The 25,136-nt window shown below is 38.2% G+C and overlaps 1 protein-coding gene across 1 annotated transcript in view; it reads right to left on the bottom strand.

Annotated features, from left to right (window-relative positions):
- Positions 1 to 25,136, bottom strand: part of Arhgef28 (Rho guanine nucleotide exchange factor 28) — a 290,628-nt gene that overhangs the window by 63,893 nt on the left and 201,599 nt on the right. Inside the window, exons 13-22 of the mRNA XM_076857144.2 lie at positions 24,267 to 24,378; positions 20,036 to 20,078; positions 15,747 to 15,870; positions 15,328 to 15,460; positions 8,731 to 8,786; positions 7,699 to 7,747; positions 5,750 to 5,894; positions 5,538 to 5,665; positions 4,237 to 4,377; positions 1,176 to 1,423 (exon numbers count right to left, since the gene is read on the bottom strand). Coding sequence (XP_076713259.2) covers positions 1,176 to 1,423; positions 4,237 to 4,377; positions 5,538 to 5,665; positions 5,750 to 5,894; positions 7,699 to 7,747; positions 8,731 to 8,786; positions 15,328 to 15,460; positions 15,747 to 15,870; positions 20,036 to 20,078; positions 24,267 to 24,378 — 1,179 coding nt within the window. The remainder of the gene's footprint in view (positions 1 to 1,175; positions 1,424 to 4,236; positions 4,378 to 5,537; positions 5,666 to 5,749; positions 5,895 to 7,698; positions 7,748 to 8,730; positions 8,787 to 15,327; positions 15,461 to 15,746; positions 15,871 to 20,035; positions 20,079 to 24,266; positions 24,379 to 25,136) is intronic.

The following is a 25,136-nucleotide window of genomic DNA, read 5'->3' as shown; positions in this document are numbered from 1 at the left end:
TTCAGCATATTTATATCAATGAACTTAACACCTCTGTTTTTAGCATACAGAACAACAGCTTTAATCCCATTGCCACATATGGCAAGATGAAACTACTTCAAAAACATTGTTTGAGAAGATGGCATTTTGGCATCTACCTAGGAAAAGCTGTACTAAAGCCATTATGGACAGATCTCCAGGCCTTTCCCCAGGTGCTTACGGCAACTGTAAAATTCCTGATGTTTTTCCTGACGTGACCCATTCATTTATAAACATCATAGTACCAAGCACTGCTCTAGGTGCTGAAAGACAGTAGTAACCAAATCGATAAGAATCCCTGTCTCACTGGGACTTAGGGTCCAGTGTTGGCAAACCCTTCCCATGAATGTCATCGTGGATTTTCCAAGACCCCACATTCTTAGGTTGTCTTGATCAAAGAGCAGATTTTGATTCAAATCCAAGTTATATAACCTATGAGATGTGTTATGACTAAAGAAAGTCACTACCTATGCAATGGGAAAAACAGCATTGACCTCACAGTGTCATGAAAGTTAAATGAAGTACCCATGAAAGCATTCTAAAAGTGCCTACCATATGGGAATCACGTAAGAAAAGTTATCACAACTTTCTTGAGCATGTTTTTTAATAAGTCCTTCAGAGAGACAGGGGACAGTGACACACCATTGTCAAGTAGCAGGAGGTTGCCATTACTGTACTAGGAGAGGGCACAGCCCTTCTCACTGATGCTTCAAACATTCCAAGCACTTGAAGTGAGGTTTGCTCATCTTGTTCCCCAAGTATGAGCTCCAGAGCTCTAATGATGACAGATTTCCCTCGCTCTCCCTGAGATGAGCCAATATTTGTCTGGGAGACATTGGTGAGACCATCACAGTCCCACTGGGAAGCCGTGTTATCAGAGAGTGCATCACATCAAAAAGGTCTAAGTGGGATGTTCATCAGGAGATTCACTTATGACTGTGACTCCTGGTGGAGGCAGCAATGGGGTCAGAGATAATCTAGCCCCGTTCGGTGACAGAGTGGAGTCAAGCCATTGGCTGCTGGAAGCTCTCCGACAACCATCTTACAAACCAACATTCAATGAAAGAAAACCAACCAAACCCATCTGATAAAAACTGTGATGAAATCAACTCTTTAGGTTTCATAGCTCTGTAAAGAGTTTGAAAACCCTTTCTTACCTGTTGTACCAAAATATCTCCAATTTGGTTGATCACAAAATTCTTGTCGTTGTCAACACAGGATTCCTGTCTGCGTTCCTTCATGCAGTAGAAGAAATGCCTGTGGATTTCGAGCAGCTCATCTAAACAGGGGAAGATTTTATCCACAGTGCTATGGTCCAGCTGCAGCTCCTCCTTCATACCTTTCCTGAAGACCTCAGACATGATGAGCAGGGTCTGGATGTGATGCATTTCCGTTTGCATTAGCTCTGAAAGGCGTCAGCAGAAACATGTTCTAAACAAGCTTTAAAACACAAGTGTCACTGTTGTCCCAAATCAGCAGCCCAACACTCTATGTTATGCAAATAAGAAAGAAGGAATGTTTAGAAAGGACAAGGAACACTTAAAAGACAGTGTTGGCTTCACATTTAACTTAAGCTCAAAATATTAAGTTATTTTCTTTTTTCCAGATGATAAAAGAAGAATCATAAGGAAGTGAAGTCTCATACATAATGATCAAATATATCTGGAACCCTTACAACTAACTAGCAACTTTAGGTCCTTCCACTGGGAACTAGGGCCCATTGCAATCTGAATGCTGGAGGTTCTTTATTTTTTTCTTTCTTTGGTTTTTGCACTGACTGGAAGTACAATTAATTGTGCACAAGTGAACTGGTGAATTTACTTGAACTAAATATAATAAAGTCCCTCAATGCAGATAATAGTAGGTTCTTTCTACTGCAAGATGCTCCCCAAATACCACTTTCTGTAGAGGAAAATGATACATCACAATGACAGGAAACCCCCCCAAAAAAGTGAAAAAGATGATCCTAAGAATAGGAAAAATAACTTTTAAATTACATATCTGATAAGGGACTTATATCCAGATTATAGGGAAAAACCTCAAAAATGGGGGAAAAAAACTTAAATAGGCAAAAGATTTGAATAAATGTTTCTCAAATAGGTATACAAATGGTTGACAGCACATAAAATGATGCTCAAGAGGCCTGAAGGGTATGGCTCAGTGGTAGAACACTTGCTTAGTGTGAAAAGCCCTGGATTAGACTCCGGCACCACCAAGAAGAAGGAAAAGGAAAGGAGAAGGAGAAGAGAAGAAAGAGGAGGAGATGGAGGAGGAAAGATGCTCAATATCATTAGCCATTTGGAAAATGCAAATCAAAACCAAAATAAGACACTAGTTCATACACACTAGAATAAACATAATGAGAAAAGATGGACAAAAACAAGGGTTGGTAAGGATGTGGAGAAAGTGGAACACTGGAACCCTCATACATTGCTGGTAGGAAGGTAAAATGGTATTGCCACTTTATAAGGCAGTCTGATAGTTCCTCTAAAGGTTAAAAATAAAGTTACACATGACCCCAAAAGTGGAAACAACCCAAAATATCCATCAAAATATGATTAAATAAAAAGGAATACTAGTCATAAAAAGGAATGGAGTGCTGATATGTATTATAACTAATATGAACCTTGAAAACATTATGCTCAGGGGCAGGAGCCACTGCAAAGACCATATGTTGCTAAATGTCTAAAAGAGGCAAGTCCTTAGGGACAAAAAGTGGATGAGTGGTTGCTGGATGCTGCTGGAAGGGGTAACACAGACATTTGAAGCAATACAAATGTTCTAGAATTACATGAGGCTCCATGGTAGCATAACTTTGTTAATTCACACAAAAAAATCATTATATTGTACACTGCATGTGAGGGATCTTAGTATATGGAATTACATCTTGATTTTTTAAATGCAACATGAGAGAAAATAATAACTGTGGAAATACCAGAAATATAAATTCTGGGTGTTTATTTCCAGAATAAACACTGTACTTTTTGAGAACAAAATCTAAAATATCATCCTTGGAGAGCAAATAAGTCTAAAAATAGCTTTATTACTTTATCATAAACAAATCTCTCTTTCACTGGGAACCCACTGACTTTTAACAATTATTATTTTCCACCATATTTTTAGTGCCCATTCTGTACTAAGCACTTATCCATATCATTTCATTTAATCCTTTAATCCATTTGCCATTATGACCCCCCAAATAGGAACAATTATCCTCATCTTTAAGAGAAAAAAAAGGGTGAAGGATTTTGCCCAGATTTTGCCTTTCTGAGGCCAAAAGCCATGTTATATGTAGTCATCCATAACCCAAATTACTTAGGTTATTTTTAATACTATGTGAAATTCATGGGTAATTGAAGAAGGACAGTATAATATAAATGATTAAGAAATACCAAAAGGGACAGTCCTTTCTTTCCCAATGGTCTCCCACATCCATAGCCCCTGGCAGGTTTTAAAGCACACTCATCCCTCACCTGACCTGCCTGTCACTTGAGGCACGTGTGAAGGTGGCCTCCTCAGCAGACAACTTGCAAACACAGGGTCAGGGAAAAAAAGAGCCTGTTACAAAGCTCTTTGTTAAAGTAGGGCATCTTCTTGAACTACTGTTTAGCACATACTTTGTACTTAAAATTTCTTTTAAGACTTCATTTTTTCCCAATTACACTATAATTTAACTTCCCATATTTTAACTAACACCACTCCATATAGCATGAAATAATGAAATCTCACCACAGTTTTATTTTATACTCAGGACTGCGGCACTCAGTTGAATATGGTCTTATCTATATGTTTGGGACCTGGTACATACATTCAAAGGCTGTATCAAGGAACCCTGTCTCCCCTATGTTAAATACGTGAAAGTTCACTGTGACTCTTATATAAAAGAGGTAAGAAAGTGTAGGTCAAACCTAAGTAAATCTAAAAAGAGTATGAGAAATAAAACCTGTTTCATACCAGGTACATACAACACCACATTTAAGTCTCACCGTCATCGTCTGTTTTGTTTTTTGTAATGCTCAGGATGGAACACAGGGCCTCGCATTGACTTTTTAAACCTGAACTTCATTATCTCCAATCTGTAGGTGGAGAAACTGAGGTCTAGATAAGTAAAGTCATTTGTCTGAGATCAGGCAACCAGAAAATGGTAAAACTGGGATTCCATGCTTTTGCCTCTGAAACCACACAGCTTCAGCCCCAAGACATATTTGAAATGCTTACCAAAAATGACATCCTGTCTTTTAATGACATCCTTCTCCTGCCTACTGCAAAAGGAAGGATCCACCACAAGACTCCAGGATTCTGCTTCAAACTCCCGGGCATCACTGCTGAGGTCACTCCACAGAGAAGAATCCACAACATCTAATATGTGTTTAGAAAAGAAAACACACACAGTAACCACACAGCTCAAACAGACCTTTCAAGTTCTGTTTGCAGGTTCAGCATAACAAATAAAGCTGCTATGAACACAGAAACTCCTCAGCCAGAATATTGGCATGTGGAATCAAAACACTGAGAACCAGGATGAAATGGTCCAAATCAAGACAGCCTTCATGTAAGCAAAGAAGAATCAGATATTAAAGTAGTGATTGTATCTATGGGGGGAAAAGAGAAAATTAAAGGTAATTTTGTTTATTTTGGCTTGCTCTATTTTAGAAAATCTTTGGAATCCACAATGTGCCTATAGGACCTCAGGCTCACTGATTTTTTTTTCAGTCTAATTTGCTATTTGCTCAGAACTGAATTTTGAACTGGACTACTTGGTTTGCTCTTGACTTGGCGAGACACAAAGCAGAGCATAAGAATTTGAATCTCAGGTGAGTAAAGATTTTCCTGATAGAATCAGGCACACATAACAAATGCCCTTCAGGAAAACTCACCCTTATTGGCCCTAAATAGCACTCATTAGAGAGATTTTAACTCATCACAATAAAGATGAGATGACAAAGGATTTAAAGAAAGAGTTTCCTGGAACAGGGTCCAACCCTCTCTTGTCAATATTCTCCTTCCGTTTGGTTTGCCTTCACTTACTGATGCAATTTGGAAAAAAAGTCAATTCTCCATATTCAAAACTAACCTGTAAAATATGCTTTAAAATATTTTTATGCCCTTAGGAATAGGATGCAACAGGTGGGGAAAAGTATCTCAGAGATCCAGGCAAGACCAGGATTAACAAATTAAAGTATGTATTTTCATGTATGAGCCATTTCAATCCATCAATACCTGTAAAACATTTTTTAGTGATAAGCACACAATGTATTTCATTTTCTTTGCTGTGTTCACTGCCTAATCTTTTTGGGAATATGTCTATTTAAAATTTGCAACGTATTTCCTGAGCTCTACTCCCTGATTATTTCCTTTAAAACTAAATTTCCCTTATTTTTAAAAGTACAGCCTATAGCAAAGAGACACCAAGAAACAGATTTCTTTCAGAAAGAACAAATGAATATTCTTCAGAAAAAAATTTATTTCAGCAAATGCTCACAAAAGCACCAATAAATGGAAATGCATCTTCTCCTCACCTTCCATCATGAAAGACTCTGTGGAGGGAGAAGAGCCCACGGACTGTAGCAGCTCATCGGAGTGAGACCTGCTTCGCCAGTTATTACTGTCACCCTCAGATTCCAAGGATGTCCCTGACCTTCTGAAGCTGAAAGGGAGGGAAGAAGGGGAGAGGAGTTAGCTCCAGCAGCCTGTCTGAGCCACAAAGGTGAGACAACAGGCTGAGCCTTACCTTTCCAATGTGGTGCCTGGAACGCTTCTGGACAATGGATGGACCTGCCCTGCAGTGTCCTTCCTTCCAGCTGGCAATCCGATAGGCATGGACGAAGAGGGGTGCAGGGAGAGCCCAGGCTGTGGGATATCTCTCACTGAAGAACCTGGAAATCAGAGCAGAAACTTCATGTGGTTCTGATAGAGGACAGCAATTACAAGTAAAGAAAGCCACTTCAAAACCCGAAGGGTAAACCCTCAAACAGTCACTTCTAAGGTGTTGCATGCTCACACTTGAAACTGGTCTCCCTGCCACATCTTGACACTCGCTTCAGATTCCCCTTCTTTCTCATGCTCTCCCGACACCATGCTTCAGGCCTTCTACTGCATCTCCACTTGGAGATTGTGGGTGTTTGGAATGACACAAGCAAAAGAGGAAATGGAATGGGGAAACCCTGGGAAGCTCTCCCATAAACCACAGCTTGTATTCCTTAAAGTGAGCTTTAAATAGAAGCAAGGTGTTATTAGCACTGTTACTAGAATGCACACTGTATGTGTAAACAAGGATACACACAGGGAGGGCCTGTCAATGGAATGGAATGATGCTGGGGAGATTATTCCTCATGGTGTACGAAATCCAGACAAAGGAAACCTGCTCTCTTTTCACATACTGAAAACTAAATGGTGTTTCCATACTTTTCTGGCCAGTTCTAGAATGTTCTAGGCATAAACATATGCATTTACATTTGATATGAACCATAAATGACTCTCAGAAAATATTGCAGTCCCATAATATTAGAGTCATGGTATATATATTTTCAGGCAAGGAAGGTGGAAATTCACAGATATCAGGATATTACAGGGAATTTTATACATGTGTGATTTGTTCTCGTGATTATCAAGAGGAAGGTCACATGATATCTTATCAATTCTAAGATGCGTTTCATTTTCACACTTAACCTTATCAAATTGAGATTGAAAGACTTCTGAAGTCACAGGGAGTAAGTGACATAACAGCTATTACTGCCTCCACTAACTTAACCTTGTGTAATATCACACCAAAAGGCAGGTTTCCATGACTTTGCATACCTAGTTATCCCCCAATTGAAGTGGTTTTCAAAATATCAGTCACATTCTGTTATAGCGTTGAAATGAAAAGTTACCATGCACTTAAAATTCCTGCTGCATGTCAGGCAATAAAACTTTAGGTAGAAGAAATGGCAAAATCTCTCACAATAAATAAATCATTTTCAAACTTAGGAGACATGAGTGTGACTGGATCTTGAATGTAATGCAAATAACTCTCAAAGGTCACAATTACTTTCAAGAGACACTGTTTAAATTTCAGCAATGGAAAAAAAAAACAGAACCACCAAATTTTGAAATGTAAAAACAAAACTTCTAGATACCTTGTAATTTCACCATCATTCCAAAGGTGCTCATGAGTACATAGCTTCAAGATTGCTAGTCAAAGCACCAAGTTGCCATGACAATGGACAACAAGGACTCATAAAAATCTTGGGCTCTAAAACAGACTCTAAACTCAAACCTTTTTTCTTTCACCAAACTTTGTCATTCTTAAGAAGAATGTGGTACATATCAGCATAGATAAATATGTGTACATATGTACATTTAATGTAGTGTCTTTTTTCTCAAAAGCTTATTAAATCAATATAGTATATTGTACTAGATGGCATCTGAAAACAGGCAATCAGATGATAACTTTTCCTTATAGTCCTCTTTAGTACAGAAGATAATACAGTTCATATAATTCAAAAGCTTTCTGACTGTCAGAGACATGATATCCTTCTTAACCTTGATGCCTAACTAAAAATTACGCCAAGCATATGTTATGAAAGAAGAAAAATATTGGGCAAATGAGAAAACAAAAGCAAGAGATATTTTTAACAATGGAAAAATGTGTGGTGTGTATTAACTTTTAAAGTTCTTGTCATTTTCCACATCACTTACTTCCATGGATGGTCTGAGGTTTGTTCTTGTTATATTTCTCTTGGAATTTCTGGTAAAGAATATTAGAAACACATAAAATAAGATCAAAGTGCCAGTGGGCTGTAAGAATGTGCACACAGTTACACAGAATAGAATTCTCATCTGTATCATTTTTCTTATTTTATTTATTTCAAACAAAGAAGAACTCAAAGCAAAAGACATCAAATGCAATGAAGAATTTAGGTGTATCAACAATGAAATGTGCAATGATGAAGGTGAGCCTCATAAATGCTCCATTTCATTAAAAGCCTTGGGGCAACCAGACATCTCCAGTTCCTGTGTTCAGACCCAGAGTGAAAGAGGAGCTCCTACCAACACTTCCTTTCTCCTCCTATTTCTTTCTACTTCTTGTATTCCTGACTGCAGGAGATGACCACCCAGCACTGAAACATGACCTTCTAAAACAGCCTCAGATCTGTGATCCCACATAATATGCATTTCAGTGAACACAGAGGTTTGAGACTTCAAGTTTCCTGCTGAAGAAGCATCATGCACTTTTGACATAATGGGATGGGGAGAAAGAACAGAAATCAGATGTCTCCATCCATGCAAGCCCACCCCCAAAACAGAGAACATCCCTCTAGTCCAGTGGCCCCCAAGTGGGACCTCAGCAACATCAGCAAATCCTGGAATGTGTTAGAATACACATTATCAGTCCCATCTAGACCTACAGAATCAGAGATTCTGGGTTTTAATAAGTCTTCCAGGTAATTCTTGTGTTGGCTCATTTTTGAGAATTGCCATGTACTCTTCATTTAGGAGTACTCAGATATTGGAACTGATAAAGCAAGCAAGTCTCGACAGGAAGCCTGACCCCCACATATCGCACCCACACCATGTAACACAAACGGTCACACTTGGGCTTCCCTCTATTTCTACATTGTACAGTTTAGTAAATAACCATGCACCTTGAGGATGTTTTCCCACTATAATGATCACTGTAGAAAACAGGTGATAGGATATAGACATGTATATTCAGCAAAGAGAGATTACCTTGGTGCACGGAGGCATGGCATCTTTACAACCCTTATGTACGTTTGCATTACAGTCTGAAATAAAAGGAAAAGATTCAACAGCTACCATCTTATTTATGAGGATATGAAATGAGTAAAACCACATCGTGCTTTTACTAGCGTGTGGTTTAAAAGACACTATAAAAATAACATATAAGTGCTAGCAATACTTAGAAAACTTAAGGAAAGACATACTCAAATCACAAATAGCTCTACCTGAGCACAAGTGTTGGGATTTTGATTTCCTTGGAGATATTTTTAATCTTCTGCAATTATCTTATCAGTTCTGAAACCTGGAATTATGTATATTGGGCACTGCTGCCCCTGGCTGAGAATGAACCCCCTATCCTATGCATTATACTTTGAAGGGATTTCTGATGGCTGGCTGGTAGCAACCTCCCACTCCTATACCAGGTGAAAAGACTAGGACAGTGGAAACAAAGAAAACCAACAATGCGGAGGTGGTGGGGGGGCGGGGGACAGGGTGCTATTGTCATATTGTCAGGCTCCAATAAGACTTCCTGACTCGAAAGAAAAGTTAGCCACTATTCCAGATTTTATATCAGAAAGCAACATAAAAACACATGGCTTTATCTCACTGGAAGACAGGGAAACCCTCTATATGCCTTGCTACTCTCTGCCCACAGGCCCAGAGTCCAGGCTCTCTTCAGGGAAACCTGTGCCATCTTCCTTCCCTCTCCACCTCCCTGTCTCCCCACCACACACCCCATCCTCTCACTTTACCCACCCACATACTACATCTTAGCTAGAGAAGCCTATGATGGATCAGAAACTCCTTTAGCAGATATTTTTCTATGGGGATAGAAGACACCAGTTTAGCCTGTCAGAGTCATGCTGGATAAGAGCCAGTAACCTACTGTGCACTGGGTGAGATGCAGAACCCCACAGTTGTTCTTGAGCTGCAGGTATAAAGGGGCAATTTAGCCAACACCCCCACAGCCTAGGAGCAGAGCCAAAGGCACACTACATACTGGACCTTCTGGCAAATCCACGGGCTCTCTCCTCATTCCTGAGCAAGTAAATAAAAGGAAAAAGAAGAAAGTAGAACCTCTGAGATTCCAGAGTACAAGGCTACACTGAAACTCAGGGAAACAGCAAGTCACTGAATATAAAGTCGAGCAGTAGAGAAGAAAAATGTAGATACTTGAACTAAAAGACAGAAGATAAGGACTCGGTGAAATAGGACCAAGGCCAGGAAGGGAGAACAGGATGTGAAGACAGGCCAATGGGGTGAGAGGAAAATGGAACTCTGTGAGACAAGTGGGGACTGCAAGGACATGGATGGGGAAGAGCAGAGTGTCAGCTGACAAGATGAGATGTATCTGGGTGACAAAAATATCAAAGGCATGCTAGAAATCAAACTCGAAAGATTCCCTCCTGAGCGTAGAGAAGACAGGTATAATTATAAAACAGAAGATGCCACAGAAAGAAGGCAGATATCAGAGATCATATTTACCCAAGGAGGAAATCAGGAAAAGTAGATCAGAAGCAACAAGATACAAAACATGAGGACATTATGATGCTGCAAAGAGCACACCAAAGGTCTCTCTGTCTTCTAAGAAAAATAACTAAATGACAGCTATCCCACAGACACATTCTGACAATACCCATGTGATTAAAAATGTTTAAGTCCTCTAACATCCAAGCAGAAAAAAGGGAGGTCATCCATAAGAGTCCCCTCAGGCAGCCACGGACTTCGCCACTGTAATAGGAAGAGCTCAAGGAGGACCAATCATTGGGCAGCACCAAAGGAAAAGACGGTGGCTCAAGGTTTCATTTAGCTAGATAAGTTGTGTGAATGAGCAAAGATATGACCCTTCCATACACAAGGTTTCAGAAAACAGAGCAATCCTGTTCCAGTTCACTGAGAGCAGAATCAAAAGTGAGGTCTCAAGAATAGATTGGCTGTATTAAAAAAAAGAAAAAAAGGAAGGAAGGAAGGAAAGCAAAAGCAACCAGGAAAATAAAGCACATCTAAAAGTTGTTGTAAGTAGAGATGCAGAATGGAAAAAATAAATAAAAACGTCAAATTTTTCTTGAGATAGAAAATTATTCTTGAAAGATTGAACATACAATATAAAAAAGTAATATAATAATTATAATAATTAACTTGGTATATTAACCGAGGTTGGGGGAAAGGGTAAACAGAAGGAAAATAAAAGAGTATTAAATTATTAGCCTTACTTAGCCTTAAAGCCTTCATTAGTAGATATTAAAAGAGTATATTGTGCCAAATCCTGTGAGAAGATAAAAGCGAAGGACACATGGTCTAAATAGCTAAGCCAAACATCAAGGAAAATAGCAACGAGCCATAAAAGACAGTTGGAAGCAGTAAAATTAAATGTAAATAAGAAAAACTCTTTGCTATAAAACAAGCTCATTCAGTTGTGTTGCCGATCACCTCTAGCTAAATTCAAGGCACACGCTCCAAATCAGAACCACAGGGGTGGTGAAGGGAAATGTAAAGAAGAGAACAAAAGGAATGTTCATCTGACAAAGTAAAATTTGTCATAAAAGACATGTAATGGAGTTAAAAGGGTAGTTTTCAGTTAAATCTGTAATGAAGGTGTGATTTTTTAAATTTCTGCCTACCAGGTTAGGGTAATATCAAAATATAAGCAGGGAAACCTATTTATAAACATAGGGAATTTCATAGAAATATAATTTTTGGAAAAAATTTAGCAACTCTAACAGAGAAAAAGGGACACAGGGATTTACATGTTGTTTCATATCATATCATGTTTTAAGATTAGAAATATTAACCATTGTTATTAAAAACAAAAACATACTCACAGACTATGGTTATCTACCTAGCAGAGACTGTCTATCATACTTTATTACCCAATGTAAAAACTTAATAAACAAAAGCTAAAGAACCAACGCCCTTCTCCCCCCTTTAAACAACAGCAACAACAACAACAACAACAACAACAAAAAAAAAAACTATAAATTTTAAAACTAATTCTAAAAAAATTTTGGGTTAATAAAAAAGTCAAACATACACTTTGACTCATACATATTGATTCTGGAATTTAATCTACAGGAATAATCCAAGATGTGGGTGGTGATAGGTACAAAGGAATGTTCATTTATGTTGTGAAAAAATTAGAAAAAACGAAAATGTACAAGAAGACTTAAAACCTTTGACATCACCATCAAATGAAACATTATCATGAAAAGCTGATATAATATTTTTGTGGTTAGAAGGGACTCCAAAACAGCAATTTTTTTCTAAGTGGTAAAATTTTAGATAATTTTAAATTTCTCCTTAAATCTTATATCTTTTATGAATCTGAATCCATTTTTCAAAAAAAGGAATAACTGTTTTAACAGCTAAATATGTTTTAAGTACTTCCAACAAATTCCATCTTTCACTGCAACCTCCATCAAAATCCACAGTATCAACCTACTATGAACCAACATTTTGTTTACTACAAAAGTTTCCTTTCCATTGAGCCCTGGCTCCCTGGCTTTATCAGTCATCCACTGGGCCTGAATGTTTAAGAGCCAGCTCTGTGGTGGCTGCTGTAGGGGCTACCCAAGAGTCACCATCATTAAAGTCCTTAAAGAACTTGGTCTATTTTAGTAGTTAAACTCCAGAAGGGTTTACATAAACAGGATAGGAGCAATACACCACAAATGTGATGGAATTTGGACCACAGAAGACAGGAAAGACCTGCGAAGATGAGGTAAGAAACCTGGATCCATGTGCAGGAGGAGGGCAGTCTGAGGAGGGAGATCATCCTAAGCACAAAGACAGAGGCAGGAAAACACATGTGGTAGGAGACAAAGGACTCACAAGGCCTCGGGAGGTCAACTAAGGCATGGGACTGGAAGGCAGGTCACAGATGAGGGACTGGCTGCCCACGCAAAGAACCAGGCTTAGCTCAGTAAACCAAAAAAGAGAGAAGTCCCTAATTTATGTGAGTCAATGGCATTTTGATAAATGCAGTAAAAGTATTCATCCTAATTTGTAGGTGAAAACACCCAGAGAGAGAGAGAAACTAGAACAATTCACTTGTAGCAGTGGGATAGGAATTTATCCGACTAGTAACAGTGAAAAGGGAAATGAAAGAGTGATGGATTGACCCAGGGAGGGTGGGACAGAAGGGAAGTGGGATCACTGTAGCCAAAGTTTGAGTCTGCAGTGACATTAACCCAAGCAGGGGACCACATTACCATGGTGGTTTTTAACACATTGGGTCTAGGAGACAATGCCATCTCTGGGAGAAGATGTCCATACACAGGGTCACCTATGAGCCTGAGGGCCTGTGACAGTCTTGGTTTATATCTATCATTCTGCCATCATGCTCGAAAGAAGCCATAGACTACATGGTGCTCAGCCTCTAGACAACTGGAAATGTGGAACTAAAAGGAAAATAAGAAGTCCATGAAGCTGAAGAACAGGTCTAAGCTGGGTATTTTAAAACATAGACTGGGTGACTATTCTTAAAAATAATAAAAGGGGCTGGGGATGTGGCTCAAGCGGTAGCACACTCGCCTGGCATGCATGCGGCCCAGGTTTGATCCTCAGCACCACATACAGACAAAGATGTTGTGTCCGCCAAATACTAAAAAATAAATATTAAAATTCTCTCTCTCTCTCTCCCTCTTTCTCACTCTCTCTCACTCTTTCTTTAAAAAAAAATAATAATAATAAAAGGAAAATGAATGAATGCTCAAAAGATGAGTTTGGAGGGCACCCAGAGTTAGGAAAAAGGGGACCATGCAAGGGGTAAAAGAGAAGAGTGGCCACCAGGGAAAGGAAGAGAACCCTTCCCCAAAGAAGGGATTTCAATCTAAAAGCAGGAGGAAAGACTGTAGACTAAATTACAAAGTAATCCCAAGTTTCCATCAAAAGCAAGACTTCTGTTAAGTGGTATGGACAGAGGCCAAAATGCAGATGCTTCATAAGAGGAAGCAGAGATGGATATTAAGCACTGAATGGAGAACCAGGAGAATGGAAAATATCGGGGAAACAGGCTTAGTTGTGGCCTGGGGCACTATAGAAGAAATCAGGTCCTATGAGAAAGGGTGAAGTGACAACCCATGAAACAACCACCCACCACACGGATAAGCTGACTGCTGAAATGCAGGCAAGCCAGCAGCGATCCATTAACAGCACTCAGAGCAAATCTCTAAACCTTTAACAAATTAAAACACATCTGAACGGCCTGGTGCCATTTTATATCCAGTAAAAGAAAGAAATCAAGTCTTGAAGGACAGCAAAGTTCCAGCATACAATAACTTGGCATCTCTGAAGTCAGTGCCAAGTGTGAGAAAAGCATTCAGTCTGCCTTTAATGCCACAGACAGACTGTGCAGCATCCGATGAACAACTGCAAGTACATAAAAGCACTTTCACTCTGAGTTGCCTGGTACTTTACATGGCCCTTCCCCTGCTCTTCTCTTCCCCTTGTGCTTTCACTCCACCTCCCAAATATCCCCCCAATTCTGGCTACCAGCAAATGCCATGAAATGTATTGCACCTGCCTGGGCCTAAATTCTTTGTCTCTTTCATTCAACAAATATTTACTAAGCATTTACTATGTGTAAGCCATTGTCAATAGACAAAAATCCAGCCCCATAGAAGTTACAGTAAAGGAGACCAACAATAAAACAGAATATGTAGTAAGTTAGATGGTGGTAAATATTATAAAAGGGAGGGAAAAGAAGAGGCAGACACAAAGTGGATGGGAAAGGCCTGAAGAGAAGGGGTTACCTAAGCCATCACGTGGCCAGTTGAGGGAAGAGCATTGTGGGCAGAAGGAACCACCAGGGAAGGGAAGGTTCTACGGCAGGAGGTACCTGGATGTTGGGAGAACAGCAGAGATGCCAGTGTGGCCAGAGCAGGGAGCAAGTGGGAGGAGGAAATGGGACCAATCGAATGGGTCATGGTAAGGCTCTAGCCTTCAGTCAGAGGGATACAGGGAGCCACTGAAAGACTTGGAATCCAGGAATTCATGCCTTAACAAGCTCACTCTGGCCAATGCTTTGAGAAGAGGTGGTAAAAGTTCAAAATAAGTCAGAATGGTGTTGAAATGATGGCTTTACATCAGACAGATAGCAGTGATAAGGGTGGCAAGTGGCTGGGTTTTATACACACTTTGAAAATAGAGCCAAGGGGATTGCCGAAGGATTATGCGTAAGTTGTGAGAGAAAGGGAGGTGCACACAGTACTCAGAAGTGTTTATCGTGAGCATTTGACTCAACTGATGGACTTGCCATTAATGGAAAGGGTCAGCTTGTAGGTGGGCACAGAGGGGACGATCAGGAGCTCAGTTTTAGACATGTAACATTTGAGATGCTGCAGAGACAGCCAAGTAGAGACGTCAAGTAGGCAGTGAAGGAGACAAGCCTGGAGCTCAGGGAGGCGACCCACTGTGCACAACGTGTAGCGACTCTAACCAGCATTGGCTATTGTGTGGTAAACTGCTCAATCAGACCCACGGCACTAAAATGAAAGTTTAGCAAATGTGCTTAGCAACGGCGCTAGTCTCAGAAAGCCTACTGGCTGGGGAGACAAAACACATCACACACTAGACCCCAAAACTTACTGGAGCACTGGAATGACTCTTTCCCCGTGAGTGTTTTATCACAAGCTGAACACTGCAGAACCCCAGAGATTGTTCCTGGGACAAACTGATGTCGATTCAGCTTCTCTTTGTCTTTGGCATCCTTGTTTTTCATCTTCAGAACCAGCAGCCACGAAAAGTGGGGGGAAAGCAAAAAGGGAAAAGCTGTGAGCCATTCTCGCAGAGCCTAGAGGGGCATATTCTGTGTTTTCTATGAGAATAAGAACTAAGTGTCAGGATGCTGTTGCCCTAATATTTCTAATGACTTGGAAGATATTCCATATGGAAAATGTGTGCAAAATCTAAGGTGAGTAATTTTTAAAGGAAAATGCAAACTATATCAATTTCTGAGAAAGAAAGCCACTGATGCTTTGTAGCAAGAGGTGCAGAACTTTGATTACCTTGGATTTATTTCGAGGGCTAGTCATCCTATTCATGAGGAAGCTGAAAGTTCGGCTCACTTTATATTTTTCAGTCTCAGATTTGGCAGGGATGATGTATTTATCCCATTCTTCTTCCTGAATTCTACAAAAGAGAACATGTTATCATGGTTCACAGGACTTAAGTCTGATCCAAGAACAGCATATGCATGGATGGATGTGTAAATCAGGCTTTAATGGTTGTTCCAAAGAGAAAAAAATAGAAACTCTTTATTAAAAACGTATCTTATAGACACATCTCTTCAGATGTGATAAAGCAACTATCTTACATTGTTAACAACTGTAGAATCTAGATGGAAGAAATGTGTATTCAGTACTTCAGAGTTTCAACTTTTCTATATACCTGAAATTTTTTAATGCCAAAATATTAGGGAAGTAAAGGAAATCTTAGACTTACAATTTTACTCTGAGAATTCTCGTTTTCCTCTTATTGTGCTAATAGAAATTTCCCAGAACATGGAGAAGTTGCCAAAAAATCAATAATATGAAACTGGCTTTTATTTATTTTGAGAAGCAGAGATGATACTCAGTAGGCATATATTGTTGATATATCCCAAGAAATAGACTACATCCCCATCAATTCAGTTTTTCCCACTTCTTTGGGCTATTTGTAATCTGAGACTCTGAATAGCAGAGGAGAAAAGACCTTGGATTCTCCCCCAAATAAGATGCAAGCTAGAGGTGATTGCACACGACCATGAGCACACTGAGCATCACTTACTCTCCTCTAATGCATATGACCATTCTTTAGGGAAAAAAAATCTAAGCTACAAAGTTACATTTCCCCCTAGAACTTCCTTTAACACTCATATTTCCAACACTATTACTTGAGAGAGAAAAAATATACATTAAAAATCAAACTAAGTTTCATGTCAAGCCAGATAGTACTTCTGTACACTATTTCTATAATGAATATTTCCTAACTAAAGTCTCCCCTTAAACTTCATGATTGCCTTTCATGAAAAGGTGGTTTTTTGATGAGAACTTTTTAGGACTTGAGTTTTTCTTATCTGATTAATGACAAACAGACTAGGTTACTTCTGAGACCCATTCCACACTTTAATATATATCCTCCTATTATGGTTAAATCTTGTGTATATTAAACTAAATTATTAAAGCTCTATCTTCAGTACTTCAGAGTTTCAAATCTATAATGCATTTAGGGAATATATATATGTATATCTCCAATGGCTTCAGAGCTACCTCTTGGCCATACAGATCTAAAGGCAGGACGGTGTGTGTTCTGCTATTCAAATCCTCACAGTAGGTGAAACTTTGTGTGCCCCTGATAGAAGCCATCTGAAAAAGCTAGAAGGGAAAGGAAGTGAACAGAACTAAGTGATGACAGAAAGTAACAAAAGATCTCAGGTCTTTTTACTTCCTCTCTATTTCCTCAGCCACTTCTAGTCATTGTTGCCTTAGTTATCTGACTGGTTAATATAATCTAAAATTCCCCCATAAACTCTGTTACCTTAGGCATCCTGATTTGCAAAACTCTTATCATAATAGTCAACAGGCTCACTGTTCGAATTAAGAATGAAAAACACATTCCAAAGATTATACTAAATCCCCTCTGGAACACCTTTTGTGACCCCACTAAGTGCTAAACAATGTCTAAAAGAAGAGCAGAATGGTGAAAAGGCCTAAATTCTATTACATCTCATTGTCCTATATAGAATTGAAAACTTGGGACATAATGAATTAAAGAATGGTCAAGTCAGGTCAGTGTGGATTTTAAGGTCAAGAAGTCTCTTCCCCTACTCCCCACCAGGAAAAGAACTAAACTTTCACAAATAAAATGAAATAAACCCTTAGCTACCCAACTTTACTCCTGTTCTCCAAGTTACAGAAAACTTTACCAATTTTTTTTTAGTTTTGATTAAAAATCTCTAAGTGTACCACAGTTTAGCATGTGTCCTATGCATATCTACAAACCTTTAAGGCTCAAAAGCTGATAAGACCTGAGCAATGACAAAGTAAACACACAAATGCCAAAACAATGCCCATTCTTCAGAGGCTGTCCTGGTACTGCCCTCTCAATATGTAAACAGATATTTAATATATATGAAGGATATGAATCCTCAATATCTTAATCCTTAATCAATTATATCTATAACTGCCTGTTTTTTTAATAGAACAGGGCATCTAAAGTGTTAAAAGAAGTTCCCACTATGCAAATTAAAAATTGACACAGTGATGCTTCCTTTAACACACAAATACTTGGAGTTAAAAAAAAAAAAAAAAGGAAAAAACAGAGGCTAGGGATATAGCTCAGTTGGTAGAGTGCTTGCGTACTTGCCTCACATGCATAAGGCCTTGGGTTCAATCCCCAGCATGACAAAAACAAACAACAACAACAAACAGCTATAGATGTACTAGATTTGATTTAGAAGTGGCAATAAGACAACTGAGTTATGCTCTGTGATCTTCAAGAACTGGAATAGATGAAGCATCTGTTAAACAAACCTGAAAATTTCGGCATGAGCCCCTTTGTACCTGAATGTATCCTTTTCCAGAAACTCAGTAAGAGGACTCCTAAGAAGGCAATCCTTCAGGTAGCTAACTGCAACATGACTACAGTGAAGCATCAGGTATGGTTGGGATATCTAACAAGACATCAGGAAGAGATTAGGCGAGAGGAAGGCTACACTGCACTAGATATGCCAAGGAGTATGTTGGAGAAAGTCAGGGGCTTTCGGGATGTAGACCAAAAAAGATGAAAGAACAGAGGAAAACAGGAGTGAGAGGGAATTAGGAATTAGAAAGGGCCTCCACAACCCATCCATGTGAAAGTATATGATAGGCTACTATTTAATCAAGTTGAGCACTGACTCCTCCAGTCTTAAATCCTTCTCCAAATGGAAAATAAATGTTTTTATTTTAAAAACATCTTTACAGTCAGCCCATTATTTCTCCAATTTTTGAAAAGATGAAAGGAAGAAGACCTCTAATCAAAATGATGGTGAAGAGGATGGTCAAATGCAATAATTAGGAAATAAATTGCCTAAATGAGGTAATAAATATAAGCTGTTTAAAACAGTTCAAAGCTCAAAAAAAAAAAAAAAAACCCACCCAGTAATTGTCAGTGATTAGTACTTCTGTCCTCCTCACTATCACCACTATCATCATCACAAGGCTGTCTTCATTGTCATCCTATCCTTCAAGGACATTCCCAGACTTCCTCTGTTTGTACCATTTGGAAGTATCTATTCTGGTCCAAAAAGAATAGAAATGAACCAAAAGAGCCATTTTCTTATTGATACCTTTATTCTAACATTTAAAACAAAATAGTCTGTCCTGAACTACATATTAAACAGTTTCAGAGCTTTAGTGTTAAAATGACCAAAACTAAGTCAATTTTACTGTTTTTTTAGATGGTTTCTTAAAGCCAAACATTTATGCCATTTCCAATGCTAGTTTTGCATATGACCCCAGATCTGTTCCATGGTGTGACTCATGAGCAGTTAGTTATTCAAGACCAACAGTTCTCAGCTATCATACTTGTTTCCTAGTCTATTTTTCAATCTTTCCTCCAGCAATGGTTTTACCTTCTAGGAAAAAGAGAAGTTTAGGCTTTTCTGCAAATCTGCACATCAACCAGAAAAATGATAATGCTTGAAATCCTTTCTGCAACATTTATTCTTCCTTTCAAATCTAACATTGATAAGAAAAATCCATAGTAAGAGAGAATGAGGAAGTTTAGGCACCCTGGAATAAGTGAGGTGGCCTATACTGACCATCCTGAGATTTGTTAATAGATTTAAGTTTTCTCTTTGGCACAGCAGATGCAGAGCAGATCTGCTGCCTTCTTGAAGCAGGTGGTCCTCACACTGCTCCCTTGGGTGCATTATGTGGAGGTATTCAGTTTTGAAAATACCCCAAAACAAAACATCTTTTCCCCAGTTCCAAGGCCTGCACACCTGAGACTAAAAGAGACAGTTGTCCAATTTGCACTGTTACAAATCACAAAGGGAACAAAGGATCTTTAAAAAAATTAGTTGTAGATGGACACAATACCTTTGTTTATTTGTTTGTTTGTTTTTGTGTGGTGTTGAGGATAGAATCCAGTGCCTCACATATTCTAGGCAAGCGCTGTACCACTGAGCCATAACCCCATCCTGGGAGTGAAGAATTTTTTTCTTACACAGAAACCTCTCACAAGCCATTGAACAGATAACTAAAAATGATGTGCAGACATTTCCAAAGATGGATCAAGTGGTCACTCCAAAAAATTGGAACATTTAAAGTACCTTTTTTCTCCTGGTGGCTCTGGTAAGCTGTAAGCTCTTTGCTCTATAAGACACAGAAAAAATAAAATGAAAACTAATGTAGACAAACTTGCAGTCTTGTGTTAGTCTGAAATGCACACGTTCATCATATTTCATCATCATACCCATTACCATTTGGAAAATGGGAGAGAAAACAAGTAATCTTATCTAAGTAGGAGATCTAGGAGATCTTGGAGATCTTGGAGATCTTGATCACTTTCCCTAGACTGGAAAGGGAGGGGAGGAGGACAAAGTTATGAACTAATGGACTAAGCATCAGCAAGGAGGAGAAGTGCGGGAAATTAGTCCTGTGTTCTATGTTTACTCCTCAGCAGAGCGTCAACCCTTATTCATAACACTAATTCCCCAAAATGAAGAATCAATACATTTTTCTTAGCTGATTTTTTTAAGCAAAGCTCAAAGGAAAAGTCTTGAAGGCCATCATAAGGAAGAATCCATCTTATATAGCTGCTGTCTTTATAAAATCCTAGCTGCAGCCAATTCAGAGATGTGCTTTGTAGCTCATGGGAGAGGAGAACTACCTTTCCTGCTGGGCTGGTGGGGCAGAAGGAAGGGCTCATGCAAGCTTCATGCCATCTTGTTTCTGGAGTTGGTGGTTACTCCAGGGATGGAGCAGATACACTGACTTAGACTGTGAGAAGAACTGAAGGAGGGAGTGGCTACTTTGAAGCACACCATCTACTGAGCAGGACAATCCTTCACTGTTACAATCCAGAACAGTGAAGAGGCAAAACTAGGTCATAAGGGAAATGAGCCAGCTACATATGGAGAACAAATAAATATTCCCTGAAACCTGTAAATATCAATGTTGCATCTAGTACTGCCTTGTTGTAAGAGAAATTCTACTTTGAGGAAGTTAAGGCTTTATTTTATAGCTATCATAAAGTGTTCCTCAAGTTAAGCCATATAAATCAGGATTCTTATTGCAAATCTGGTAAAATTCCAAGAAAATAAGATATCTAAGATAATCAAGCAATAAAATAATATAGTAGACTCAGGCACCTGGGCACAATCTGACAGGAGTGCCCTCATCAGTTCACAGTAACTTTCAAAAGTATGCTGACTTCACCTCTCAAATGCTTAGAAGTAGAATACTTTCATCCATCCTGGTAAGACTCAGTTATTACTTCAATATGACAATGTTTCCTTCTACACAAAGTTACAATGTACCAAAGGGAATTACAAAACTAGATTTAAACGTTTTAAGTATCTAAATAATAAATAGTACAGTTGCCACCATTGTATCCTTAGCTAAAAAGAAAAAAAAAATGACTCATTGAAAGTGACAAGAAAGAAGGAACTTGACACATAAGAATTAAAAAGAATTGAAAATGCTGAGCATGGTAGCACATGCCTGGAATCCCACTGGCTCCAGAGGCTGAGGAAGAAGGATCACGAGTTCAAAGCCAGCCTCAGCAAAAACAAAGTTCTAAGTAACTAGTGAGATCCTATCTCTAAATAAAATTCAAAATAGGGCTGGTGATGTGGCTCAGTGGTTGAGGGCCCCAGAGTTCAATCCCCAGGACCAACTTCCCCCAAAAAAAGGACTGAAAAAAAAATCCTATCTTTGTATATCAGCATGACACCTCATCTATGGGAGCCTCCCAATCAGACAGATTCTATCAAATAGAGAAAATTCTTAGGGGGAAAAAAAAAAACTCATCAAGAGAAGATTTCAGGAACAAAAATGTCTATTTGCTTTTGATAAAGCAAACTAAACAATGAAACATTAGAACATACTTTTGAATTAGACAAGTCTTCATACCTGTGCTTGGATTACACAAAATTACTCCTTCTTTATTGGAAGGTAATTTACTCTTCACAGTACAATGATTTTGACTGGCCAATCTGGTATCCATGCAAATGGTTGCAACCAGAAGGTCTATCCATTGGAATTTTTGGATGTGTAGTGTGTAGCTTCTACGTAAATCACCTGGTTGTAATTCTTACCTTCTGGATAGTATCAAACTTCATTTCAATAGCCCTGCTTTAAAATATCTTGCCTAAAGGCAAGGGTTTTTTTGGGTTTTTTGGTTTTGTTTTTTTTTTTCAGAAAAAAAAAAGGAATCGATGTCAGCTTCTTATTCTTTTTAATTCTAAATGCAAAGTTTTAAGGTTTCTATGTACCTTTCTTTGCTCATTACAGATTGTATAAATTGAGGCACTTTCCCCTTATTTCCTTTTGGTCATCTGATTGGGAATCTCAAATTCTGGAGTTCTCTGACTCTACAAATCAGAGACACCACAGATGCAAAGGCAAAGTCATCATGGTACACACTGCAGATACACTGAAATACACACATTCATCAGATTTCATCATCATACACACTACATTTGGAAAATGGGAGAGAAAACAAGTAATCTTAACATGTTTTCCAAGTTGTAAGAGTATAAAGCTAATTAATCAGCTAGGACTGCCAGTGAAAAATTGAAAGTTACCTTTAAAAAGATGGGGAGTTACCTAAACTAAAGATGGGGAGATCTGGAGATTCTGTAAGGACCCATGAAATCAAAGGAAAAAACAATTGAGAGCCAATTCAATTCACCTTCTCTTTCCTGTCCTCTCAAGCTAGTTTACATTCTCTGATAACTTTTCCTTTAGAACGTGTCCATTGTAAATCCCCAAACTGACTCTTATTATCAGGCTTACTTTCTTCTCTTCTAATAATGCATCCTGGGGAAAGAGGGGGAAAACTCAAAGTAGCAATTGTTTTGTATTTTATACTTATTGACCATCATATTTAACCAACAAGTATTCTTTGAACAGCTGCCATATATAAGTTATGACCTTAGGATGGCAGTTTCAAGCACAAAGATTACATTCTCAGTATTGCTCCACATAGCATGAAAAGCCAAATAATATTAAAAATGTAATAAATTAAGGGAAAAAAGATAAAGAGGAAGAAATGAAATAAATCCAATTTTAAATATTGTATATTGGGACACTGAGAGGATTTTCTGAGTCTATATAACTCTTAAAGATGACAAACTACAAAGGTATTATTAAATATATATATAAAGTTTTCATTAAAATGTTATGTATTTTGCCTTGGCATGAATACTTACTTCCAAATATGACTTTAAATGTAATAATTACATAATGTATTACTTATACAAAGCATGAAATAATTCCATTTCAGAAGAAAGTTTGAAATTGGGGCAGGGGCTGAGAGAGGCCATGAGGGAGCTCTAAATTGATCATAATTTTTCTAGTTATAGATCAGATTCACTTGAAAATTCATCAAGCTGGGGCTGGGGTTATGGCTCAGTGGTAGATCACTTGCCTAGCCCTGTGAGGCACTAGGCTTGATCCTCAGCACCACATAAAAATAAATAAATAAAATATAGGTATGGGTCCAAGTGCAAATTAAAAAAAAATTCTTCAAGCTGTATGACTATAATTTACATCCTTTTACTGTATGACCATAATTTACATCCTTTTACTATTTCAAGTAAAAGTTTATTGTATAAAAGTTATATTTCTGATTGCTTATATCACCATCTCCCCTAAAATGATGAAAATATTTGCGAGTGTTGTGACTTTGTTCTTAGTTCAACTTTCCAAAGTCCCTTGCTAAATAAAGAAGGAAAGAAACTCCATTTTGCAATGTGTTGGCTCTGAGGAATTGGATTATTTCAACACTTTATATACAAGACAAAAGGGACTTTTATTATTTGCTTAAATAAAATTCTCTAAAGTCCCCACAGAAATAAACTTGGAATTGACTATAATTTATTGCACTATCCTCAAGGAGAACATTTCATACAAAGAACAAAGCAACAAAGAGGTATGTACCTATGTGCAATTTCATCACCATTAAATCTATTACTAGACTGACATCCAATGAGAAAAGGATTTTGCTAAGCTTAGAAAAATCAATTGTGCATGCCTGTAATCCCAGCAACTGAGGAGGCTGAGGCTGGAGGATCACAAGTTCAAGGACAGCCTGATCAACTTAACAAAGCCCTGTCCCCCACCCCCCAAAAAAAAAAAAATTGGTAGGGGCTGGCGATATTGCTCAGTGGTAGAATACCCCTGGGTTCAAACCCAGCACTGTGAAAAGAAAAGAAAGAAGGAAAGAAAAATCAATTGCAGGAATGGGATTGAAACTTGCTTTTCTTGTGTCTTATTATAACTGAAATCTGTTCTGGAACAGAATGCTTCCAAAGCCAAATGGTAAATAATGTTTACCTTCACTTGAATTGCACACTGTAAAATCACGCACCAGCCGAGTTTTTCCTAAGGAAATTTTGGGTGATGAGCAGGAATAAGAACGTGAGCGGATTCCAGAAAGCAATGATTCCTGAAAGAGAAGTATTAGGAATGGTAATGAAGAAGAAGGTAATGAAGCTTTCAAAAAAATTCTACAGAAGACTTGAAAGTACATGTTCATCATGAATGTTATAAAGTCAATGTCTTTGAAAAAATAATTTAACCTGATCATTTCTTAGATGATTTTATGGATTATTTGTTTCTGTTTGCCTCTCACAACTTTTAAAATGTTGTCTTTCTAATGTTTTATTAAACTCAAGCTTTGGGGAAGCTTTCCTGTACATACTTTCAGATGCAATAATGCCATTCCAACTAACTTTTTAAAAATGAAAAATTAAGTCAAATGACATTTTCTCTGCATGATCAATGTGTTTGACTTGCTGTTAACTGAATTGTCAGTTTTTTCATTTTATACTGTAGCATTGAAACAAAATTCTATATTGAGATTTCTATACTTAAGGTTTATTAGAAGGTAGAAGAATAGCCACCTACAATTTTAAGAGTTTTTTTTTTTTTTTAAGCTTCCAAAGAGCTATTTAAATTTACAATGTTAGCTGATGCCTCTAGGGTCAAATGCATTAGGTCAATATACAAATGCTACTAGTCCATGCTCATTTTTCAATAGATCTGCCATACTGCACCTGGAGTGATGTTTGAATATCACTGATTTACATTTCTTCAATATTATTCATTTTTAATGACCTGTAATTTTTGTTCCTATTTCCCCAATTACATATTATTTCTATTATTATGTTGGCAACACATGAAAAATGCAAGATGGCAAGATAA

Source organism: Callospermophilus lateralis, chromosome 5 (genome assembly GCF_048772815.1).
Source record: "Callospermophilus lateralis isolate mCalLat2 chromosome 5, mCalLat2.hap1, whole genome shotgun sequence".
Taxonomy (NCBI): domain Eukaryota; kingdom Metazoa; phylum Chordata; class Mammalia; order Rodentia; family Sciuridae; genus Callospermophilus; species Callospermophilus lateralis.
Note: the sequence above shows the minus strand (reverse complement) of the source record. Positions and strands in the feature narration are given on the sequence as shown.